The 21827-nt window shown below is 48.8% G+C and overlaps 2 protein-coding genes across 6 annotated transcripts in view; one reads left to right on the top strand and one right to left on the bottom strand.

The window, feature by feature from the left end:
• Positions 1-2772: 2772 nt before the first annotated feature.
• RSPH14 (radial spoke head 14 homolog) overlaps positions 2773-21827 on the bottom strand; it is a 63768-nt gene continuing 44713 nt past the window's right edge. For all 4 annotated transcript variants that reach the window (XM_088659440.1, XM_088659438.1, XM_088659439.1 and 1 more), the window contains exons 5-7: positions 4771-4996; positions 4000-4136; positions 2773-3073 (exon numbers count right to left, since the gene is read on the bottom strand). In XM_088659440.1, the coding sequence (XP_088515566.1) occupies positions 2835-3073; positions 4000-4136; positions 4771-4996 (602 nt within the window). In that variant the 3' untranslated portion in view covers positions 2773-2834. The remainder of the gene's footprint in view (positions 3074-3999; positions 4137-4770; positions 4997-21827) is intronic.
• Positions 14214-21827, top strand: part of GNAZ (G protein subunit alpha z) — a 40636-nt gene continuing 33022 nt past the window's right edge. The window contains exon 1 of one of the 2 annotated variants that reach the window (XM_035098244.3): positions 14214-14786. The gene's annotated coding sequence lies outside the window, so the exon portion shown is untranslated. Of the gene's footprint in view, positions 14787-14816; positions 15115-21827 lie in introns of those variants that run through there. The other variant, XM_035098245.3, reaches the window with a different exon arrangement.

The raw sequence follows: 21827 nt of genomic DNA, 5'->3' as shown, positions 1-21827 counted from the left end.
GAGACAGCGCAAAGGTTCCCCTCAATATTTCCGGGTGACTAAGTTGTTTGCAGCTGAATCCTCGGCTATGTTAAGCTGAAACCCGCCAGCGATTTCTCATCGAGCTGAAACCTTTTCTCTGCCTTTGGCAAGTGGAGGTTGGAGCAGGGTGGGAAGCCATTGCCTAGAGGGTCAGGAATATTGTTGGGTCTGTTCAGGTAATGTCAGAAGGCTCTGGCGGGGCTATTGGACCTGGAACGAAAGGAGGGGGGGCACCGGAGCCACTTCTCTCTTTCTGGGGCAGCCTGGAGGTATGGGAGATTGAGGTGGTGAATGTGGCAAGGTTGAAGCAGGCGTTGCAAGGCCGCAAACGCTTGAGGGTGGGAAGTGCACACAGAAGCATTCAATGCTAGTCTTACTCCGAGTAGGCCTATTGAAGTTAATGGATGTGATTAAGTTAGGTTCATTCATTTCAATGGATCTGAGTAGGATTCAGTTGACTCAATCTGACGGTAAGAGTTGTTTGACAGTGGAACAGACTCCCTAGGAAGGTGGTGGGCTCTCCTTCATTGTAAGTTTTTAAACACAGGTTGGATGGCCATCTGCCAGGGTTCCTGCATTGGAGGGAGTCGGACTAGGTGACCCTTGGGGTCCCTTTCAACTCTACAACTACAACCCAGGGAAAGAGACTAAAGTAAGAGGTGTTTCTCCCACGAGACGAGGGGAAGTGCTGGGTTCTGAGTGGTGTTTTGCGTGGAGGGCAGGCAGGCAGACCTAACCCACGAAGCACAGCCCAAGGAATGCTCTTGCACAAGCTCCACTGAAATGATCCTAGGGTCTTTCGAGGAGTCCTGTGCAGAACGTGCTATTGGACTGTGCCTTATGTTAATGTGTTTGTGGGTGTGTGGGGGGGTGTCATTTGGTATTTCCGCCAGCCCTGGACAGGAAATGTTGAATGCAAAGACTCTGAAGCAGCAACTGGAGGCAGAGACCGCTCCTGGCCCCTTTCCAGAAGACACCCCTTGCTCCTGCCTTGGCACCATCGCAGCCCTTGGATCAATCAAATGGAGGCATTGCTCCAGAGGCTCCCGGTTCATCACTGCTAGGAACGGTTCCATTTTTTTTCCTGCCGACAGAGCTTGGGAAATCTTCATCTTTGACGCATTTAAAAGCTCAGACACATTTAAAAGCTCCTGACTACCCCCAAAGAAGCCTGGGAACTGTAGTTTAAGGCTTATGGGAATTGTAGTTTTCTGAGGGCTAAACTACAGCTCCCAAGATTCTTTGGGGGAAGCCATGTGCTTTAAGTGTGCAATGTGCACACAGCCTCATTAGCCGGCTAATTTGGGATGGGGGCAGGATATGCTCTGCCTTTCAAAAGAGGGGGTTGCCTGTGGGGCTGAGGAGGACCAGCCTGAGGACATCTGAGGAGGACCAGCCTGAGGCCTAAGGCAACTGCCACCCTTTGCCTAATGGTAGGGCTGGTTCTGGGGGGGAGGAAAGAAGAGAGACACCTCTCACCAAGCTCTTCTAGGCTTGGAGTCTTTTTTTCGCAATTGCCCTACAGCACACCATATTTGTTTGTTGTTTAGTCGTTTAGCCGTGTCTGACTCTTCGTGACCCCATGGACCATAGCATGCCAGGCATATTATATCCTGCAAAAAACACAGCACAGTTCTCCCATGGGGCTTCCGCGTGCAATAAAATGACCTGCCTGGCCCCTGCCCCCCCAGCAGGGGCCTGATGCTGGGAGAGGCCAGTTCAGCTAGAGATAGTCAACCCCTGGCTCTGTAGCCCCTGGTGCTGCTGCTGCAGTGCCACAAAGGGGCAGAGGTCAGCCTCCCCCTGATGAATTCCCTTTTGCAGTCCTGTCTTGCCTTCCCAGCTTGCTGGCCTAGCAGTTGCCACTGAGTGGCAACAGGACCCACTCTTGAGGTTTGGGGGGGGCAGGCCTTGATCCTAAATCTATTCTGTCTGGCTTGCTCCACAAAGGGTCTCACTCAGCCCACAAGGGAGAGAATCAGCAGAGAATCTACGAAGCCATTTCAGTGGAGGCTGCACAGGAAGTGGGCTTTGTGGGTCAGATCTCTTCGTCTCCCTACTGTCCAGAATGGTGCCTTGGTTTCAGAATTTGGTCACCAGCTCTGTCTGCTCCCTCAGGGAAGAGTCTTGTGGATTGGATATCATTACAAAACTTGAGTGCAATTTTTAATTTTACAAGCTATGTGACTCCGTCGCTCAGTTGGAGCTTTATACATGGTCTTTCATGAATCATGACTTTGCTGCTACTTTTATTGGTTATGTTGTTGTTTAGTTGTTTCGTCGTGTCCGACTCTTCGTGACCCCATGGACCATAGCACGCCAGGCACTCCTGTCTTCCACTGCCTCCCACAGTTATTGGTTATAGTCCAGTCATTATTTATTTTATTTATTGCAATGGCTGAGAGTGAATATCTGCTTAATTATTATTTGCCAATATTTTGAGAGTTAATCTGATTGAGTGATGTGGTATTCCAAATGGAGCACCAAAGATCACTTGATTTGATATACGGTGTATTTTTTCTAGTCGTGATTTTTTTTATCATGACTTACTTGCATTGGATCAGATTGCTATAGGGTGTGTGATCTTTGTTGTGTATATTGCCATTTCTGCGGCTTGTAATCTGCTTTGCGTATAGCAATATGGAAAGGTGGGTATACAAGTTAAAAGAGAAATGAAACAAAGCTCCTCCTCTAGCCCAGTCATGCTAGTGCAGCCCACGCATGACGACAAGATGCAGGCAGGCAAGGAGCTGTTGAAGCAGGAACTTTATTGTCAATTGCGTTGCTCTCCGAGGTCCCCGTCAGCCTGTTCCCTATGGCTTCCACTCAATGACTTCCACCGCAATCTGTGCCGCCCTCCTCACAGCTGGGCTGGAATCGCTCAGCCTCTTCCGGAATTCGCCCACGTGGCCCAGCAAGACCTTCCGGCCCTCCGGGGCCTCTGACAACATGGTCAGGGCCTTGATGGAGTAAAGGCGGACTTTGCTCCTCTCATCGTGAATCAAGGGCAGCAGCGTGTCGATGGCGTCCGCATTGATGGCTGCGTATTTCCCTGAGCATGATAGAAGGAAGGCCCTGTGAGATGCTAAAAGGAGACGCCCTGCAGCAGCAGCTGGGTATGTGTGTGTGTGTGTGTGTGTGTGTGTGTGTGTGTGTGTGTGTGTGTTTAAAGGTGGCCCCTGCAGAGTCCAGCCTCCTGGGCTTCCCATGCCAGCCATCAAGGTGCCTCTTCTGGGGAGCCACAAACAGGTCACAAGCACCACAGCGGCCTTCTCCCCATTTGTACTCCTTGGCATCCTGCCTCTGAGAATGGAGGGAAGGCATACCAGAGTGGGTTGCTTGTGTAAAGGCTGATGGGCTTTCCCTGTGGCCCTTTGGCAGGTCACATGTCAAGACTACAACTAGCAATGCAATGTGTGAGTGGCTGGAATTGGCCGGACCTTTGGCTATCTGTACAACATGGGAGTGGCCTCCACCACAGCTCGGAAGCCACAGAACATCTAGTGTGCTAGATGTTGCCCTGGCAGCATCTTGGATCCTGCTTCTTAGTTGTGCATCAGCCACATGAGACAACAGGATGCCCCCCTCCACTGACCCGACTGCTCTACACTTGGGGAGACCAGCCGTCTCCAAGCTGGTGCTCTGGAGATGTTGCTAGACTCCAAATCCCAGAAGCCAGCACAGCCAATGAGACAAGGGGAGGGGGAAGCAAATGAAGGGCAGCAAGTTGTGGGCAGGCAGGGTCTAGCTAAAGCCTTAGAATATGGCCAAAATGTTTCCAGGGACCCCATGGCTTCCCCTCGAAGCCTGGCTACATGCCCAGCCAGACTGCCCCTGTCTTTCTCTCTTATGCCAGTGGCCTTGCCTTCTAACTTTCTGCTTTCCACAACTGAGCTGCCCTCCCCTCTTCTCCTCAAAAGGGACTGGAAATCCAGAAGGGCCAGTCTGCCAGCTGCTCCCTTGCCTTCCCCTCCTCACCTTGGGTGGTGATGGCTGAATTCATCAGCGCCCCGGCAGCGTTGGCTCGGACCTCGGCGTCTTCATCTTCCAGAAGCTGGACAAGGTCTGGGAAAACATCTTCTTCAAAGACCATGTTCTTCCCTTCCAGTGGGACACTGAGGGGAGCAAAGGGTGGGGTTTAGCCAAAGAAACTCTAAGGCCTCTCTGTGAGTCTGACGCGTGTATGTGTGCGCACACACATACACACGCTAAGAGCTGGTTGTCCTCTGGCCAACATGGGGAGTCTGAGTTGTCCCTTATGTAAGAGAACGACCTCTGTCTTGGGACATTCTGACATTTGCAAAACGTAGGGCTACAAAAACAAAAAGGCCTTGTTGACCCGTAACACTAAACCATGGCTTAGTGCTACGTGTGAGTCCTGCCCACAGATCTGCATCAATCTGTGATTTCTTTTTCTTTTTTTTAATAAAAATTTGTCAGTGTTTCAGAGCATGTGTCTCCTAAAACACACAGCCTGGCAAGCAATTCCCTCCAACAGACCACAAAAATCTGGAGAAATTGTGTCTTGAAGGATTTTGGACTGTGTATCATTTTAGAACGGAAATTTGCCTTCAAGCACTGTACGTTTTTTTGCCTTTCGTATTTTATTGGTTTTGTCTTTTTCTCTGTCAGCTGCCTTGATTGTGATATGAAAAAGGTGTGATATGAATAAACATGACAATAACAATGATAACTGAAATGGGGACTGGATTTCTCCTCCTCCCCTGGTGAGTCACCACCGGCCCTCACCTGATGGCCATCAAGGCCTGAGCTGCCCTGCTCCTGATGTTCACCCCCGAATGGCTGAGCAGCTCCTTCAGGATGCGGACGGCTCCTGTGGCCAGGGCCTCGAAGGCCTCCACCCGCAAGCAGCCTGTCAGTGTCTCCAAGATCAGCACCTGGATATCCTCCAGCTCCGTCTTCAGCTTGAAGACCAGCGAGGGAACCAAGCCGCTCTCCACAATCCCGCAGGCTCCTGCAGGAGGAGGGAACAGAAGGAGGATCTGCGGTGGTGCCTCAAAAGCCCACGGCCTAGCCGAGCCCTTCCAGCCATGAGGATTGCTATGGCAAAACAGGAGGCAGTCGAGGAGAGAACAGGCTGTCTGCAAGGAGCCACTGGCAAACAAGCTTCAGCTGCCTGGTGACTGTTGCTAGGAGACAAGTAGCTCCATCGAAAGTGATTCACATGTGCAGTTGGGTGATGCGGAAGTTTGGCATGGGAGGAGAACAGAAGGAGCCTTCCCTAACCTGTGCCCTCCAGGTACTTTGGACTACAATACCCACCAGCCCCCCAGCATCATAGGGCTGCACTGGCTAGAGCTGATGGGAATTGTGGTCCCAAGTTGGTGGTGGAGTTTCTTCAAAGCAAGCTTTCCTTTCCGAGATAACAGCTTAGGGTCCTTCTCCTTCATGGGAGCATATAAGGGGTTTCCAAGGAAACACTTCTTTAGAAAGTAGAGCACATAATCATCACCACTGTCATTGTGGGGACCATGGTGCACACAGAAGGGATGTTTAACCCTTCCCTCCCTAGACATGACCTTGACAAAATGACCCCCGCCACCCCCACACTGTACTGGTATCAGCCTTACCCCCTTCCCCACAAAAGGTCGTAGTGGCTTTGATGACGCAAAGCGACTTCTCCTACAGGCTCCACTGACGACAAAGTGGCGCAAATTTCCACGGTGACTTTACGGAAGATTATCAGTCAGCATTGTACCTGCCTGAGGGATAGCCAAACAGGTGTCACGTGGGGCTGTGCCATGGCAACAGGTTTGGGAGCATGAAATCTCTCATCAGAGCCAAACAACCTTGAACTCATTGAAAAAGTCTCTTGATTAGCCCCACAGATCCCTTGAATGCAGCATCACACGCGGTTCCTGTGCTACCGAGCAACTTGAGGACTAGGCGTCTCAAGAGCAACACCTTCATCACCAGCAGCTGAAATCAGGGTCTGGTCTTAGGAGGCCAGAGACCATAAGGCCACCCTCTTGAGCATTCCAGCTGCTGGAAGTAACACAGGTCTCTGGCTCACCCCTTGATCTTGATCTTGGCCTGCTGATTGACCACATGGGTGAAGCATTGTATTGGGCTGCAGCTGGTTGCTTGTGCTCCCTCTTGGCTTGTTTGGGGCACTGCTGTACCCTCATCCCAGCTCTCCTTGGTGAGGATATGAAGTAGGAGGCTCACACCGCCCCCCCCCAGGACTGGCATCCCAGCCCCTAAGGGCACCTGCTGGAGCTTGACAGAGGCTGAAGGTAAGCAGAGTGCCTGTAAATTTCCTTAGGGATGTAAAACGAGCCTGATGGATCAGGCTAATGGCCCATCCAGTCTAGCATCCTGTTCTCACAGCGGCCAACCAGATGCCCCCAAAGGGAATCCCACAAGCAGGACCTGAGCATAAGAGGAGCAACTCTCCCGTCATATGGAAGAGTCAGCCCATGTTGCATGGGACCAGGAGCGTAGGAAGATAGGGGCAGTGCGCCCCAAGCGACGCGATCCCAGGGGCGCCATCGCCGCTGCCCGTCCCCAAAACGCACACCCCGCCACTGCACACAGCACGCCCCACACCCAAAACGTGCACCCCACCCCCAGAACGCGTGCCATGTCACTGGGGGCAGCGCGCCTGCTCTCTGCCCCCGATGGCGGAGCATGAAGCTCTGCCGCTGCATGGGGCTGTTCTTGTTTTGAACAGGGAGATGTGCGCTGCATGCCTGCCTCTCTTGGAACCCTAGTCAATCCTGCTAGAGGCCCTGTGGGTGGGAGTGTCTATGAGGAGCCTGGGCAGAATTCAGGGAGGACCAGGGTTAGGATATCTGAAGCCCTCTAGAATGAGGCAAAGCAGAAATGGGGAAATGATTCCAGGGCAGCCTTGGGCTGAGTGGATCTACTAGCGTCCAAGTTTGGTGGAGAAGCAGTTAAATGAACCTGTTTTTGTTTGCTTGCTTGTTTTAAACGTTCTCCTGGCTTGGAAAGCAGGTGTTGGAGCAGAGAGAGCCAGTGTGTTGCCTTCACTGGGTGTTCATAGAATCATAGACTTGTAGAGCTGGAAAGGAGCACGAGGGGCGTCTAGTCCAATTCCCTGCAATGCAGGAATATTTTGAACCCACAACCCTGAAATTAAGAGTCTCGTGCTCTACCAGCTGAGCTATTTGTCTCAACTCCCTAGCTGCCAGCCTGCCCAATGGTCAAGGATAATGGGAGTTGTAGTCCAGCAAATCTGCAGGACACCTTCTGCAGGGCTACTCCTGGATTGGGATTGGGATAAATAACATTTACAAGAGTAATTGGCCAGGATAAGCATCATTGTTTTAAATATGACAAGAATTAAGGAAAGGAGGTCTGGTTATATTTCAAAATGCACTAAGGGAGGAAAAAGTGCAGATATAATTTTAAAATGCCCTGCTCAGAGCTTCATGTACCAAAAAAAAAAAAAGGTCCATGCTGGTCTTTCTATATATAACTAACCTAGTTCTGCAGTTGATTTTAAAGAGAGCGCTAGCTGGAAGATGAATGGAACCTGACTACTGTAAAGCTTGCCATGAAAGGTGAAAAATTAGGGGGAAAGCAGGTTTTCCATTGAGCTTGTGTCTCAATATCTGCATGTGTGCGGAAAAACCGGGTTATGGTACAATCATCACTGAAATGCTCCCTCAAGCAGGGCAATTTCATTTGGAGTTTTTGAGACAACTTTGCAAGGGAATGCACCTGCATTTGGGAACAACTGCCATTTTTGCCTCTGGGTGTGAGTTAATACATTTTTCTTCCCCGAACCAAGACACAAAGGGTATAGGGCAGCACATAAATTTAATAAATAACCATAATCATAATCTTCTACCTTATGTGAATTTGTAACCAATGTTATATCGGATTAATGATCATCACTTCCCCAAAGAATCCAGGGAGTTGTAGTTTATCGAGGGTGCTGAGAATGTCCCGCGGAAGAATATGCCAAGGGGGAAATGACTATTTAACCCAGACATCCCCAAACTGCGGCCCTCCAGATGTTTTGGCCTACAACTCCCATGATCCCTAGCTAACAGGACCAGTGGTCAGGGATAATGGGAATTGTAGTCCGAAACACCTGGAGGGCCGAAGTTTGGGGATGCCTGATTTAACCCATTTAAATCTATAGTGTAGGGTTGCCCCTTAAGATTTACAAAAGGCATGGATCCACCTCTAGACAACAAATGGCAAGTTGCTAGCTAAAGGGCTTCCTGTGGGTGGAGTCAGGGTTTTAATTTTGTCTTGCTCTGTTGCTTGCTCTTAGAGGGTGGTAATGTGAATTGAACGTGTATCTGACCCTGGGGCAATTGTAAAATTAACATTCTGAAATCTGAGCAGTCCCAGAGTTGTAAGGCCTGAGTTCAAGCCACCTGGCACTGAAGGAATGTATGGGTGTGCCAGTTATATGACTTTAGCTTACAGTGGAAGGAAAAGAATGTGATGCACACCCAATTGGAAACCATCGAAACAGAGGGCTGAAGTTGACATAACACTGGGGGTCAGCAGACAAGATCTCCTGTGTTTCGTTTGTTTAAAAGAATAAGAAACAAGCACTTAGCAGCAGCTGAAGATTGGAGCAGGCAGGACTAGATGACACTTTGGGCCCCTTCCAACTCTACAATTCTATTATTCTAAGTGGCATTGGGAGTGGGATAAAGGAAGGGAACTGATTCTCCTGCGCCGTTTCTAAGAGCTAACTCCCACTCACTGCCATTAGCTTTGCAGGGAAAGTGGGTGGGTGCCTGTATGGCTCCTGTGTGTCTCCCCCAAAGAACTAATAGTACCAACCGGGGGGGGGGGGTAGAGACACACGACTTAGATTGGGAAGTGTCCATTCTTTCTTCCCCAGTGTTACTCCCTGGTCTTCGAACCAGATGAGCGGGGCTGCTGTGGGTCTGATGATGCCTAGTTTGGCCCGTAAAGACTTGATAACTGTGCTTTGGCACAACTGAGTTGCCTGCTCCTGGACTGTATTCTGCCATTTGGGGCTCAGGCTGTGGACGGTGCAGCACCTGTGGGAGGAATGGCCTTGACTGGGGCACCATTTGGATAAGGCCCTTTTCTTGGGGCTGAACCTCGACTTTGGAACTCTCTCCCCCTGGAAGCATGAATGGCTTCAAAATCAAAAGAAAATGATGCTGAGAATCCAAGGACTAGGAATGTGGTGGGGTGGCCACTCCAGGGCGAGGGCACAGCCGGGACACCCCGATTCTCCTTTCTGCCCCTGCAGCAGTGGAAATGCGGCCGACACCAAGTGCAGAAGGTGGGTTGTGCTTGAGTTTCAAATGCTCCCCAGTGTGGGAATGTGGCCGCTGGGCTCCAAAGACCTCAGCTGCATAAAGGTGCCTGGGCGGACACGCAGGCAGGTACATGCTAGTCTCCCCTGTGAAAATGGAATGAAGGAAAACCTTTGCACCTGCATCTTCCACCCGCATTGCATGTCTCCCGGTCCCTCCACTGTTACTCTTGTAGCAAAAAAAAACCCCAACTTTCACATGAGCGGATGAGCAGCATGTTGATAAACAAACACACTGACAAGGAGCGCAGGGTTTCTATCTGCCGCTCTGCAAAGGAAAAGGCGTTGCCATGGAAACTGTCGGAGTGCTTTACTTCTCAGCAAATGCCCCTTCCATTCCACATATTGACCACAGCCCAGGTAGGAATCATTGCGCCGGGTCCCGTGTTTCCAGCAGTCCCCTTTTAGCCACGGACCTTTCTGTCAGGTGACCCTCAGGACCTGCCTTTGTAAGGAGAGACATTTCTGGTGCACTGGCAGGTGGGGAGGGATATCACCGTGTTTTTGCTGCTCTGGAACTCCAGAGGGCAAAGTGAAAAGGGCAGAAGGCCTGATGCTGGCAGGTGGGGAACAAGAAACAATGGATGGTACTGACAAATGCTGGGCTGAGTAGGATGGAGGAAGAGGCCAGAGAAGGAAATCAGGCAGGAGGAAAGGAAGTGGGCACAGGGTCCATCTACAAGGTGCCAGGGAGACCCTGGCACAAGTCCCCGTTGGGCCAGGGTTTGCCCTTGCAATACATTTGCGGGTATGGGTAAGTTCAGCCCTGCCTCTGCATCCTTAAATTGCCATGACAAACAGCCCCTAGATGAGAAAGGGCAACTAAAAAACGAGGATTGTGAGGCTGTTCGGTTTAGAACAAAAATAGTAAAGATGATAAAATGATGAATGGCAAATTGCTAAAAGAACACAGAGAGGTTGCCAGGCTAATAACCACTTGAGATTAGTCAGAGATACATATGCCACACTTGGAAGAGGAGGCATTTGTGACAAATGAACAACAACCGGATTGAGGACTAAACATCCCTAAACCTCAGCTTTGGAGGAATAATAAGACAGTGATGCCCTGATCTTAAACAATAGTATACCTATAATGTGAACTTGGCTGGGCAGCATCACGGCCACCCCAAAATTTAGCTTTCTCTTTTGAGTACAGTGGTACCTCGGTTTAAGTACACAATTGGTTCTGAAAGTCTGTACTTAACCTGAAGCGAACTTTCCCATTGAAAGTAATGGAAAGTGGGTTCCGGTTTCCGCCTGCAGGAATGGCGGACCTGTTTTCCATCTCTCTGACCTTCGTAAGGAATTTGGCGGTTGCTAGGGGAGTAAATGGCAACCCCCTACCCTCTCCGGGGGTTACGGAGAGGGGCCGCTGGCCCGCGATGCCCCCAGACCCACTCCGACTGTTTTTGGAGTGGGGGGAGCTTGGGCTGAGCACTTACGAGGGCCAGGACTCCCGGACGCTAATCTGCATGGCGGGGATTTCCATGGTTAAAGAAGATAATTAGGCTTAAATCTATGGACATACTTCAGAAGGAGGGGAAGAAGCGCTGTTTACTGCTGAGAAATTTACTGCTGAGAAATTTATGAGGAGTCAAAGACTGTACTGCATCTGGAAGAAGGATTGATGGGGACGGAGCGATAAGGGAAGTGAGTTTTTATTTTTTCTTCATATATGTTGCCTCGTACCTTCCCGGACGCGATGTCCTGGCTTGTTTGGAGTGAAAGAGAAGCAAAAGACTGTGTGAGTTGAACTTTATAACTGTTGTTACTGAGCATATTTTTTAAAGATGTGGAGTTGCCGATGAGAAAAGCCCCCCCCTAGTCGGACGGAAGGAGTTCTGGACGCGTTCGGAGGATTTATGAGCTGTGACGCACTTTAAATTGGAGCAGCGACCTGAAGCTAAGTTCAGCTATAGGGCAAGGAGATCCATTAATTTACCAAGAGTTTATGGTTTGATGTTTGGGTCTCCTGCCTGAAAAAGCTGTAAATTCTATAAAGATCGTAAATCTTCATGGCTATGAGAGAAAACGAAAGTGATTTGAGTTTTTTAAGATGGCGCTACTTCGAGCTGCTTCGACGCAACAGGGAGCTCCATTAAGAAGATTTATGGGGAGGCTGGACTGATTAACTCACACAGGAGAAAGAACATCTGTGAAACTTTGTTTGATATTTATCTCAGCAGCTGGGAAACAATCGGATGAAAGTGGAAAACATCTATGTGACTGTAAGGGGAAGATCTGGATTATTATGAACTTGGAGGACGATTTGAACTTTAGAAAAAAGACGGCAGTGGACGGTTGCGAGGAATTCCCAATTTCTTGAAGCATGGGAACCCAAATAAAAATTTTTTTAGATGATTTGGCATAACATTCGGTTTGATTGATATATATATGTGTATAATTTGAAATATTGAATGTGATATAATTGGTTTTAATTGGAAAATTAATAAAAATATTTAAAAAAAAAAAAAGAAAGTAATGGAAAGTGGACCAATCCGTTCCAGATGGGTCTGCAGAGTACTTAAACTGAAAGTACTCAAACTGAAGCGTACTTAAACCGAGGTATTTCATATCCACCTTCTCAGCCCATTTTATTTCAAACGCTCCAAGTTATCGCATCTTTGTTATAATTTTTAAAGGGGGGGGGGGAACTCTTGATTCAAATGTATATTCATATAACAAACACATAGAATCACTGAATTGTAGAGCTGGAAGGGATCCTGAGGATCATCTAGTCCTGGAATATGTAGCTGTCACATACGGGGATCAAATTTGCACACCGAACTAACCCGAAGAAGAGCCTGGCTGTTGCTGGATCAGACTGAAAGGGGCCTGATCTAGTCCACCATCCCATTTCCCATCCCAGTCAACCAGATGCCCCAGTGGGGACAGGGTGCCACAGCCCTCTTCTGCTGCTGATTTCCAGAGCCTGGTGTTTGGAGACGGGCTGCCTGTGAACCAGGAGGTAGCTTACAGTCATGGCCTTTATCCTCAATGAATTTTTCTAACTCCCTTTTAAAGCTGTTCAGTCTTATGGACATCACCATGTCTTGTGGTAGCAAATGCCATAGCTTGAATCGCGTGACGGTGAGCTTCTTTTTGTCTGCTGTGAATGTCCTGCCATCGGATCCCACCAGTGTTTATGTGAACTTAGGGGACTGTGCTCCCAAATTACATTGTTTTACACCAACACTGAAGCGGAATTGCAATTTTAATGCTCATTCACCCAGTTCAGAGAATGTGTGCGTAAACACCAAAAAGAAAATATGATCAATTGCACCTCAGAGAGTAGAGCATTCCTTAAACATGGTCCAACTGCAGAGAAGCCCCTACAGCCCAGTCACACTTGTGATTGCCCAGCAGGCGAAAACTTTTCCTTACTAGCTGACTACTGATGGAATGGAGTCATTTTGGTGTCATGGCCTTGGGAGCCAATTTCCCAATTTTAGTGAGTTTCTTGGCTGCCTCCCTATGTGGGCATTGTTGCCATTACAGTCCCTGATGGGTGGGCTGTGGTATGATTTGCAGGAATGCTACGGGCATGTCTGCTGTTTTTCTGGCATTTTTGCATGTTGGCCATTATCCTTCCCAGACTGGGTGCTCCGAGGCAATCACAGTGCACCCACCAAAATCGGCCTCATGTACGAGAAGTTTGCTTGGCCCATCTTCCGTTGAAATACTTAACATGTCAATACATAAACAACTGGCAGCTGTAAAGAGTTATTCCAAAGTAATATAAGATTTTATTTGCCTACTCCTAAACATTTCACTGTCATTCCAGTTACAATATGGTGCCTATGTTTCAGTTATAATTAAGCCACAGTGATTGTGGCAGCCATCTTGGATTTTTAAATTTCCATTTTCTCAGCAACCCAGAGGCATAAGTTGCTGGTTTATACACCAACCCCATGCATCATTTAATGCTCTATGAACCTGATTTTGCACTGTTGCCTCAACTAGGTTTCAGTTGGCTGCTCGTTTTCAACTGAGGCTTCTAAATCCTTTGGGATAAGCGTTAATAAGCCTAACATTAGCTTGTCATTAAAATTTCATCAAAGTGGTTGAAGGGTAGGGTTGCAAGAAGCAAGTTTATGCTGGTAATCGGCAGCACTAGATGAGTTTTTAAGACATCACTTTTAGACAGACGCCATAGCTCAGTGGCAGAGCATCCCACCTTGACTTCCACCTTTAGTTTTAGAGTCAAAGCAAAAGCTTCTTGTTCGTTTTTTTATTATGGATTTTGTGTTCTCATTTTGTTTTTATATGTTGTGAATTTTGGATGAAGGGCAGAAAGCAAATTTCATAAACAACAAGAAGTGTATCCCAAGAACCAGGAAGATCTGGATCCAGCAGAATGGAACAAAAATCCCCTCAAAACAACCCCAAAACTTGGGAAATCTCTCATGTTGCATCTGATGCCCCTCGGCCAGTACTACTCTCAGTCCAACCTACCTTACAGGACTGTTGTTAAGGGGAAATACTAGGGCAACCGTTGCACAGCACAGGTTGTGCTGAGGGCATTGGGGGCATGGTGCCAGAATGGGCTGACCGGTTGTAGGTTAAAGAGGATCCCAAAGTAGTCATACCTCACCAGTAAGCCATCTGGCTATAAAACTTAGTTAGACACGCAGGGATTAAGGACAATCTTGCAAAGGGGCCCTTTGCCCTGAGGGCCAGCTGCTGCTCTGCCCATCTTGTCCTTGGGGTCAGGCTTCCACGATGGGGACTCTGCGATCAGCTGCTCCAGGGAAGACAGGCTCCCAGGAAACTGCGCTCCCGATCCCACCCCAGGGAAGCCAGGGAGGGCAATCGAGCCTTTCCACCCCGTCGCGGCAGGGCTGCTTGGCGCCTGTGACTCGGGCGAGGTGCCCCCTGGCTGGCAGCCCAGGGCCAAGGGGGAGGCCCGTGGAGGCGGACGGGTCCGCTGGGGGGCTTGGCGGCTGGGAGAAGCGTGAGCGAGCCGTTCCCGTCCAGCCTCGCCGGGCCCCCACGTGGCAGCCCCACTGCCTCGGCGCGCGAGTCTCCTGCGCGCACGGCGGCGCCGGCGCGCTCCGCCATTGGCGAGGGCGCGCGCCAATCCGGGCGTCGGCCGGCCAATCCGGGCGCGCGGAGCCTCTGCGGCGCGCCAGCCCCTCCTGCGCCCGAGGCCCCCGAGCGTGGTGTGCTGTGGCGCGCGGCTGCGGGGAGCCACCGAGTAGCCCCAGCGCACGGCCCGCCGCCCGCTCTGGCCGCCCCGCCCCGCCCCGCCCCTGCTCCAGCTCCTCCTGCGGCACCGGTGGTAGCAGCAGCAGCAGCAGCAGCAGCAGCCAGACGAAGGCGAGGCACGCATCCCGCGCCGGTGCCCGTCCCGCGGGGAGGATGGGAGCCCTGGCGCTGACGAAGCCCGGCGGTGGCGGCGGCAGCAGTAGCAGCCGCGGAGAAGGAGGCGGCTGCCTGCCCCGCCTCTGGCGCCTGTGAAGAGGTAGGTGTTGTTTGGCCGCGCTCCCGCCAGGGAACTAGGTCAGGGCGAAGCCGCGGCGAGGGCTGGACGGCCGGCTGCTTGGGACGGGGATCCCCGCAAGAGATGCCCTTTGCCCCGGGCCGGGGGGGGGGGGCTAGGATACCGCCGGGCTCTTGGCTTCCGCGTGGCCAAAGCGACGCCAACGCCTCCCGAAGCTCGGCCTCCGCAGGGCGGGGAAGGGGGCGCCTTGGGCAGGAAGGCAAGACGTCGGCTGCCCGCTTTCCCGGGCAGGCTCGGCCTTGGGCAGCGGCGCTGCCTTCGTGCAAGCGGGATGGACAGCTCCTCTCGGGTAGGCGATTTGCGGGCGGGAGGCCTTTTGCGGGAGGAAGGCGCCTGCAGTTGCACCTGAGCAGGGAAGCCTCCCTGGCGAAAGGGCTGGTCCCTGCTGCTGCTACTGCTCAGTTTGCACGCGTCTTCCCGCCCTGCGTGCGCCAGACAGGGATTGACCTCTCGATTTCGTGCTGTGCCATTGAGCACCCCCCACGCCCTCTTCACGAGGACCGTCTGCTTGGGTGACAGGGAGAGAGACATGCCTGCATCCTCCTTTTGGGCCCGGGCACCAGAGGCGGGTCACCACACCCTCCGGGGGACTGTCTGGATCGATTTTGCTGCAAAGCATGGAAGCGGATCAGGCCAGCGGGGCCAGCGACGTGAGGGTTGTGGATTTCACATCACCGAAGCTGACACACCTTTTGCTGTTTTGTGCAGGTGGTGCTTAACTGGCCTAGGGATGCGATGCATGATTCTCTCTTCTCCCCTACCATGTGCTGGCTGGGTCTGGGGTCTGTCTCCATCACCTCTCCAGTTGGTGCTTGACGCTGGATGGGATTCAGACTTACTGTGGCAGGAGACTGTATGCCTCCAGCTTGGCTGTCACATGATTGGGTTGGGAAATGGTCCACCGAAAAAGGAAGGAGCCCTGCCCTTGGATGGAGGACACTCTGAGAGCAGAGGCCTAGAGAGGTGGCATGGGAGGGGGTGTGGTTCTCAGGGAAGGGCCAGCACCTGGGCTGAGTAGACAGGAAAGGATAAGAGGAGCCTTCTTGGCAAGATGGTCTCAGATGTAGGATTCTCCTCTCCTCTGTCTTACTGCTTCAGTAAGTCTCTGCTTGCACATCAGATCTTTTTAGACAAGCCCTCAGAAAACAAGCCGATCATTGCATAGGACATGAAGAATTTTGCAAGAGAACACCTGTTTTTTTGTGTTCTGTGATGTTCATCTTCGGGCAGTTGACATAAGTCAAGCTATTTAAGGCTGACCTTTAATGGTGAAGTAAACCGCTCTGTCTTTTGGCCTTCCAGGAGTAGGGCATGCCTTTTAATGTAGCCATGGTACCCTCTCTTCCAAATACCTAAAAATAATTGGTCCAGAGGTGCTTCCGGTCTGAAATAGTTGGGTCCGGTGGCACGGGTTTTTTTAGTTATGTTTACATTTATTTATTTAATACATTTCTATATTGCCCTTTATCAAAGGATCACAGGGTGGTTTACAATGTAAAAACACAAAAAATACATAACGCAGTGACAAACAAAAACAGTACCCCTCCCAAAAGGGTAACACACTGCAGTAATCTAACTTAGAGGTCAACAGAGCCTAAACAACAGAAGTTAGGCTATCCCTGTCCAGATAGGGATGCAGCTGGGCCACCAGCCGAAGCTGATGGAAGGCCTTTGCCACCGAGGCCGCCTGAGCCTCAAGTGACAGCAATGGATCCAGAAACACCCCCAAGCTGCATACCTGCTCCTGCAGAGGGAGTGTAACCCCATCAAGAGCAGGCAACCTCCTATCCACCTGGTCTAGGGAACCACCTACTAACAGTGCCTCAGTTATGCATGCATTGCGTTAGCTTTGATGGGCTGGCCAGATAAAACAAATAAGTAAAGCTCTAGACACAAGTACAAGATGGGACTTTGCCCTCCTCATTTCAGGAAATGTACCAGATGTGGGGAATATTGGTGTCAGTGGCAATTTCTGTGGACACAGTCCATTTATATACTGTACCAGTTAGATACATGGTTTAAAGAGTGACTGAGCAGGCATCGGGAGGTAATAATGTACCACTTACACATTCAAGTGTGTTAATCAGCAGGGCAACAATGCAGTGTCTCCTCGTTTTGACATAATCTTATTAGGCGTTTTTGACTGCCTTGCTTTCCCATATTGAAGAAGCTTCTTTGCTCCAAGGAGCTCCTGGGAAGGCAGAATTAGCGTCTTCCAGGAAACAAAGCTTGATCCAGGCAGTGGAAGGTTTTTGTCACCAATCTTGATATAGACAGGCTGGCAGTGCTGAACAACTTCACAGGAGGCTTTTAGAGACGTCACTGGCTCACTGACAAAATCCACTGATATCACTGGTTCTGATTTCCAAGCCATAAGATAGACATTTTTATATATATTTTCGTTCTTGTAGAATATGTGGCCTCATTTCACAGTATTGGCGGTCACAAAATCATGCTGCTTCAGGTGCAACTGGGTGTCCTCTGCCATCCACCACAGGGCAAGGGACTCCAGAAAAATAAGGGCTGATTTCCTCCTGCAGCGTGTGCAGTTCACATTCCATGCCTCAGGTAATCATTGAGAGATCCAGGTAGTTGAAAGTCAGTTTCCATAAAGCTAAATGAAATAACCTCTGTTCAAGTCCTTGGCACTCTTCTGCTGTCAGATTCATTGAGCAAAGAGGCAAACAGTACAAGCCCATACATATCAACTCAGAAGTAAGCCCCATGGAGGTCTATTGGGGTTACTCACAGGTAAGTAGGCATAGGACTGCAGCCTAAGTCTGCAATCTTATGTACACCTGTCTGGGAGAAGGCCCAGTTGAATTTAACTCTGACTAAATGTGCATTAAGGTTAAACCACAGAGCCTAGGGCTTGTCGATCAGAAGGTCGGCAGTTCGAATCCCTGCGACGGGGTGAGCTTCCGTTGCTCGATCCCTGCTCCTGCTAACCTAGCAGTTCGAAAGTATGTCAAAGTGCAAGTAGATAAATAGGTACCGCTCCGGCGGGAAGGTAAACGGTGTTTCCATGCGCTGCTCTAGCTGTACGCTGGTTCCCTTGGCCAGTAAAGCGAGATGAGCGCCGCAACCCCAGAGTCATCCGCGACTGGACCTAATGGTCAGGGGTCCCTTCACCTTTAAATGTGCATTGGCTCAGACTGTAGCATTCAGTTTTAAGTAGTTAAACCTTTATATTCTGGTAAAATGGAAGGTTTAAGCCTGTAAAGTGGTGGTGAAACATGCTAAGAGGCTTCATTCCTGCACACAATGAGTTTGCTTTAAATTTATGAGATGCAATCTTCCCATATAACTTTTCAACCATATATTACAACAAATATTTCAATTAAAGGGGAATGCTTTCATCCAGTTCCACAGAAACATTTCCACAATCAGTCAACTTGTCCAGATCTTTAATTGGCATGAATGCAACTTTCCAAAGATGAGCCCATGCACTTTTAACAGCAACCAAAAGCTTTAGTAGGAACAGTTTAGTAGCCCCTTGAAATCAAGAGAGTTCAGAATGACTTGATGCTTCAAATGTTAACACTTCCCCCATTATTCCCACCACTTTGGCTGAAGAGACTTGAACAAAAGGGTAAATCCAACAAGAAAGTTAGAAATTTGCATTGTTGGTACAGTATGTCATTTCCAGAATCTAAAAGTGACAGCTCAGTAAAGGATTTTTTCAGCTTTTCAGGAGTAATATAGGAGTAAGTTTACTGTTTTGTACACCGGATACAGTGGGACCTCGGTTTATGAACACCTCAGTTTACGAATTTTCGGTTTATGAACGCTGCGGACCCATCTGGAACGGATTAATTCACTTTCCATTACTTTCAATGGGAAAGTTCACTTCAGTTTATGTACGCTTCAGTTTATGAACAGACTTCCGGAACCAATTACACCCATGCTTCGGGTTAAGTACGCTTCAGGTTGAGTACTCCGCAGACCCGTCTGGAACGGATTAATCCACTTTCCATTACTTTCAATGGGAAAGTTCGCTTCAGTTTATGAACGCTTCAGTTTATGAACAGACTTCCAGAACCAATTGTGTTCAGAAACCGAGGTACCACTGTATGTATGTGTGTATATATATATATATATATATATATATATGTAGTGGTTAAGCAACGTACAACAGGAATTGCCTGATGCATGATTTTTTGCAAAATGTCCTTTTTGATTGATATGTTGGCCACTTAATCCATCAGTCATAGATAAATACAATTTTCTTAATTTCATATTGCAGTTACCTTATAATTGAGAAATTGCTCTAGTTTCCTGAACTTCCCCCCTCCCCTCCTTAAATTCTTTGTGTGAGATAATTGAATATGTGTCATCAAATGCCCTAAAGGGTCTTAATTAAATGTATTCTCTCTCATGACAACGGCCAGTGGCAATGTTTGCAGTATTAGCTTGTTTCTCCCCTGATCCCATAAAAAAAGGTTTTAAAAGCTGGAGTGGAATGAGTTGCTTCTGCCCAAGTGACCTTTCTCTCTTGTAGAATCTCTAAAGGAATTCATATTGATTGATTTTCCAACACAAAGCATGCACCTGATGTCTCTTGAGAGACCCATACCCAGAGTTACTGAATTTGTGCTGCCTTATAGTACCGGTATTAACAGAGGCTAGCATGTACATGACCATCCTTTTCTGCAGGGTGGATAACAGCCCTAGAATATTTTCCAGCATACAAAGATTCTTCCAGTAACAGTTCACTTTTGATCAGGCATCCCCAAAACTGCGGCCCTCCAGATGTTTTGGCCTACAACTCCCGTGATCCCTAGCTAACAGGACCAGTGGTCAGGGATGATGGGGATTGTAGTCCAAAACATCTGGAGGGCCGAAGTTTGGGGATGCCTGCTTTTGATTGTAGAGGCATAATGAATAACAGCAAACATTGGATTCAAAGCATTGTTTAATATTCCAGGCCAAAGGTTACGAACCCATTCCTGACTTGAACCATGCTGAAGATTCAGCCACCTTTCCATGAGGGAGCTGTGCTTTGCTAATCTCTCTCACACCTTCACTTGGGTTTTAGTCAGCTGGGCTGGACTTCTCCATAGTAACTATAAGGTCAAATAGCCTAAGAACTTGCCGAAGTACAACTCTGAAAGGAGATGATCAGATAAAGCCTGTGATGGCCTGTGCTGACATTGCTTAGGAACCCCTGAGAAGAAATCCCTTATGGCGAAGGAGTTCAGGAAGGTGGAGTTTTGTGAGCACAACACATGCATCTTAGTATGAACAAGGATATGTTGGGATGCCCCTACTTGACCAGGCTCTCTATGTGCAGCCTGGCATCCAGCAGTGTTCTGGTCCTCCTGTGAATAAGCCTCTCCTGTGTGAAGCCTTTGTGGATCAAGTTGTTCTGGGGCTGACCTGTCAGTCTAGCAAAGGGTTGTTCCTTCCAGAAGTTGAAGGTTATCTCATTGGTTCCATAAAACAGCAATTGAGGGGTAGCAGGAAGGCAGTGATTCTGCCACTGGTGATGGTGGGAAGAGACTTTATTCTGGAAACTGGCTGTTCTTGTGCCTGTCTCCTGCTGCCCTGCAGTGCAGAAGAGTCTCTAGAATCTTGGAGGTCCAAACTAGTTCTGTGGCGCGCAGAAAGTTGAACATGGTGTTGTAGAAGAGGATTGTGTCAAAGCTTCCATTTTTTTTCCATATAGAAAAGACTCAGCTGAGAAGATTTTCAAAAGCAGTATAAGAGGTAATGGGGTCTGCTACTTAATGCACAGGGTGCGGGTGGAGGGATGCTAAATAAACTTCTTGGACTTTAGCCATTGCTCTTGAGACTAGCCCAGTAAAAATGTCACTACTAAATGGAACAAATACACCTTTTGAGTCACTTGTAACCTCTTCCACCTGTAGACCTTCCACCTGTAATCTGGCTAGGGGTCAATTCTTGCAGAGGATCCAGAGAAGGCACTTTCTGTTAGGGGGAGAAATTCAATTTCAGGGCGGACCTACCTAATTTGAACTTTCTAAAACAACACATGAACCAAACTTTGCAATGCAGTTCTCCAGCTAAGCAGTGCGTTAACAAAAATGCATATACTAGAGTGCAAAAATGAATGTACTGGTGAAAATAACACAAATTTATTATACTGGGGAAACTGCTTTGTGAAAATGTGTATACAGTATTAACAAGATAGCATTAAAAACGTGTATCAGGAGAAATTCACATTGAAATACAGATGAATTTTCGTATTTTTTTCATTAAAACCATTTCCTCCACAAACTGATTTGGAATAATGGAGAACTGAAGTGAAGATCTGAAAAAATGAGAAACTGAGAGGAAGCAACATTGACTAATCCACCCTTCCCTACTTGTCACTTCAATTTCCAAGTACCAGCATGCTCTGTTATATGGCCAAGCATAACTGAACTGATTTTTGTATCAGCTGAAGTCTGTTGCAGTGGAATGGAAGGGCACAGAGGGGCATCAGGTCAGCTTAACTGGGTGACTGATGTTTCCAGCAGAGATTAACTTGATCAGGCCACTTATTGTTCCTCACACAGCTGTAGGAAACCGCACAGGAGGAGGAGCCTGTTGCGTTCCCTTCACCTTCAGCAGCAGCCTGAAGAAGTGCCTGCCTTTGCAATCTTACTGACGTGGGAGCAAGTCCCAAGTGTGCAAATGAAGCTGCTGATGGCATTAGAGTGATGCTACGCCAGCAAATAAGTTGCTAAGAATATTTGGGAATGGGGTGTAAGATGGGCTGTCTTTTTTAGGAGCTGCCTAAGCATCATCTTTTTTGTTTTGTTTTTCTTACATAATTCTAGCTAAATTAGATTTGTAGGCTTCGGGAGAAGAGGTAATTGGCTGATGTGAATTGCATGCAGCAGTGATTACCTCACCCTGATTCATAAAGCCTAATATGGGGAATAGGAGCAAGCCTGCCAGTGACATCTTGGCAACTTAGGCGGAAAATCCAAATGGTGCCCTCCTTTACAGTTCTGTTTTTAAAAGCCGGTAATTTAAGGGTTGCCCAAATCTGCC

The sequence above is a fragment of the Zootoca vivipara genome, chromosome 16, assembly GCF_965207765.1.
Source record: "Zootoca vivipara chromosome 16, rZooViv2.hap1.1, whole genome shotgun sequence".
NCBI classification, from domain to species: domain Eukaryota; kingdom Metazoa; phylum Chordata; class Lepidosauria; order Squamata; family Lacertidae; genus Zootoca; species Zootoca vivipara.
This window is presented reverse-complemented; position numbering and strand designations above follow the sequence as displayed.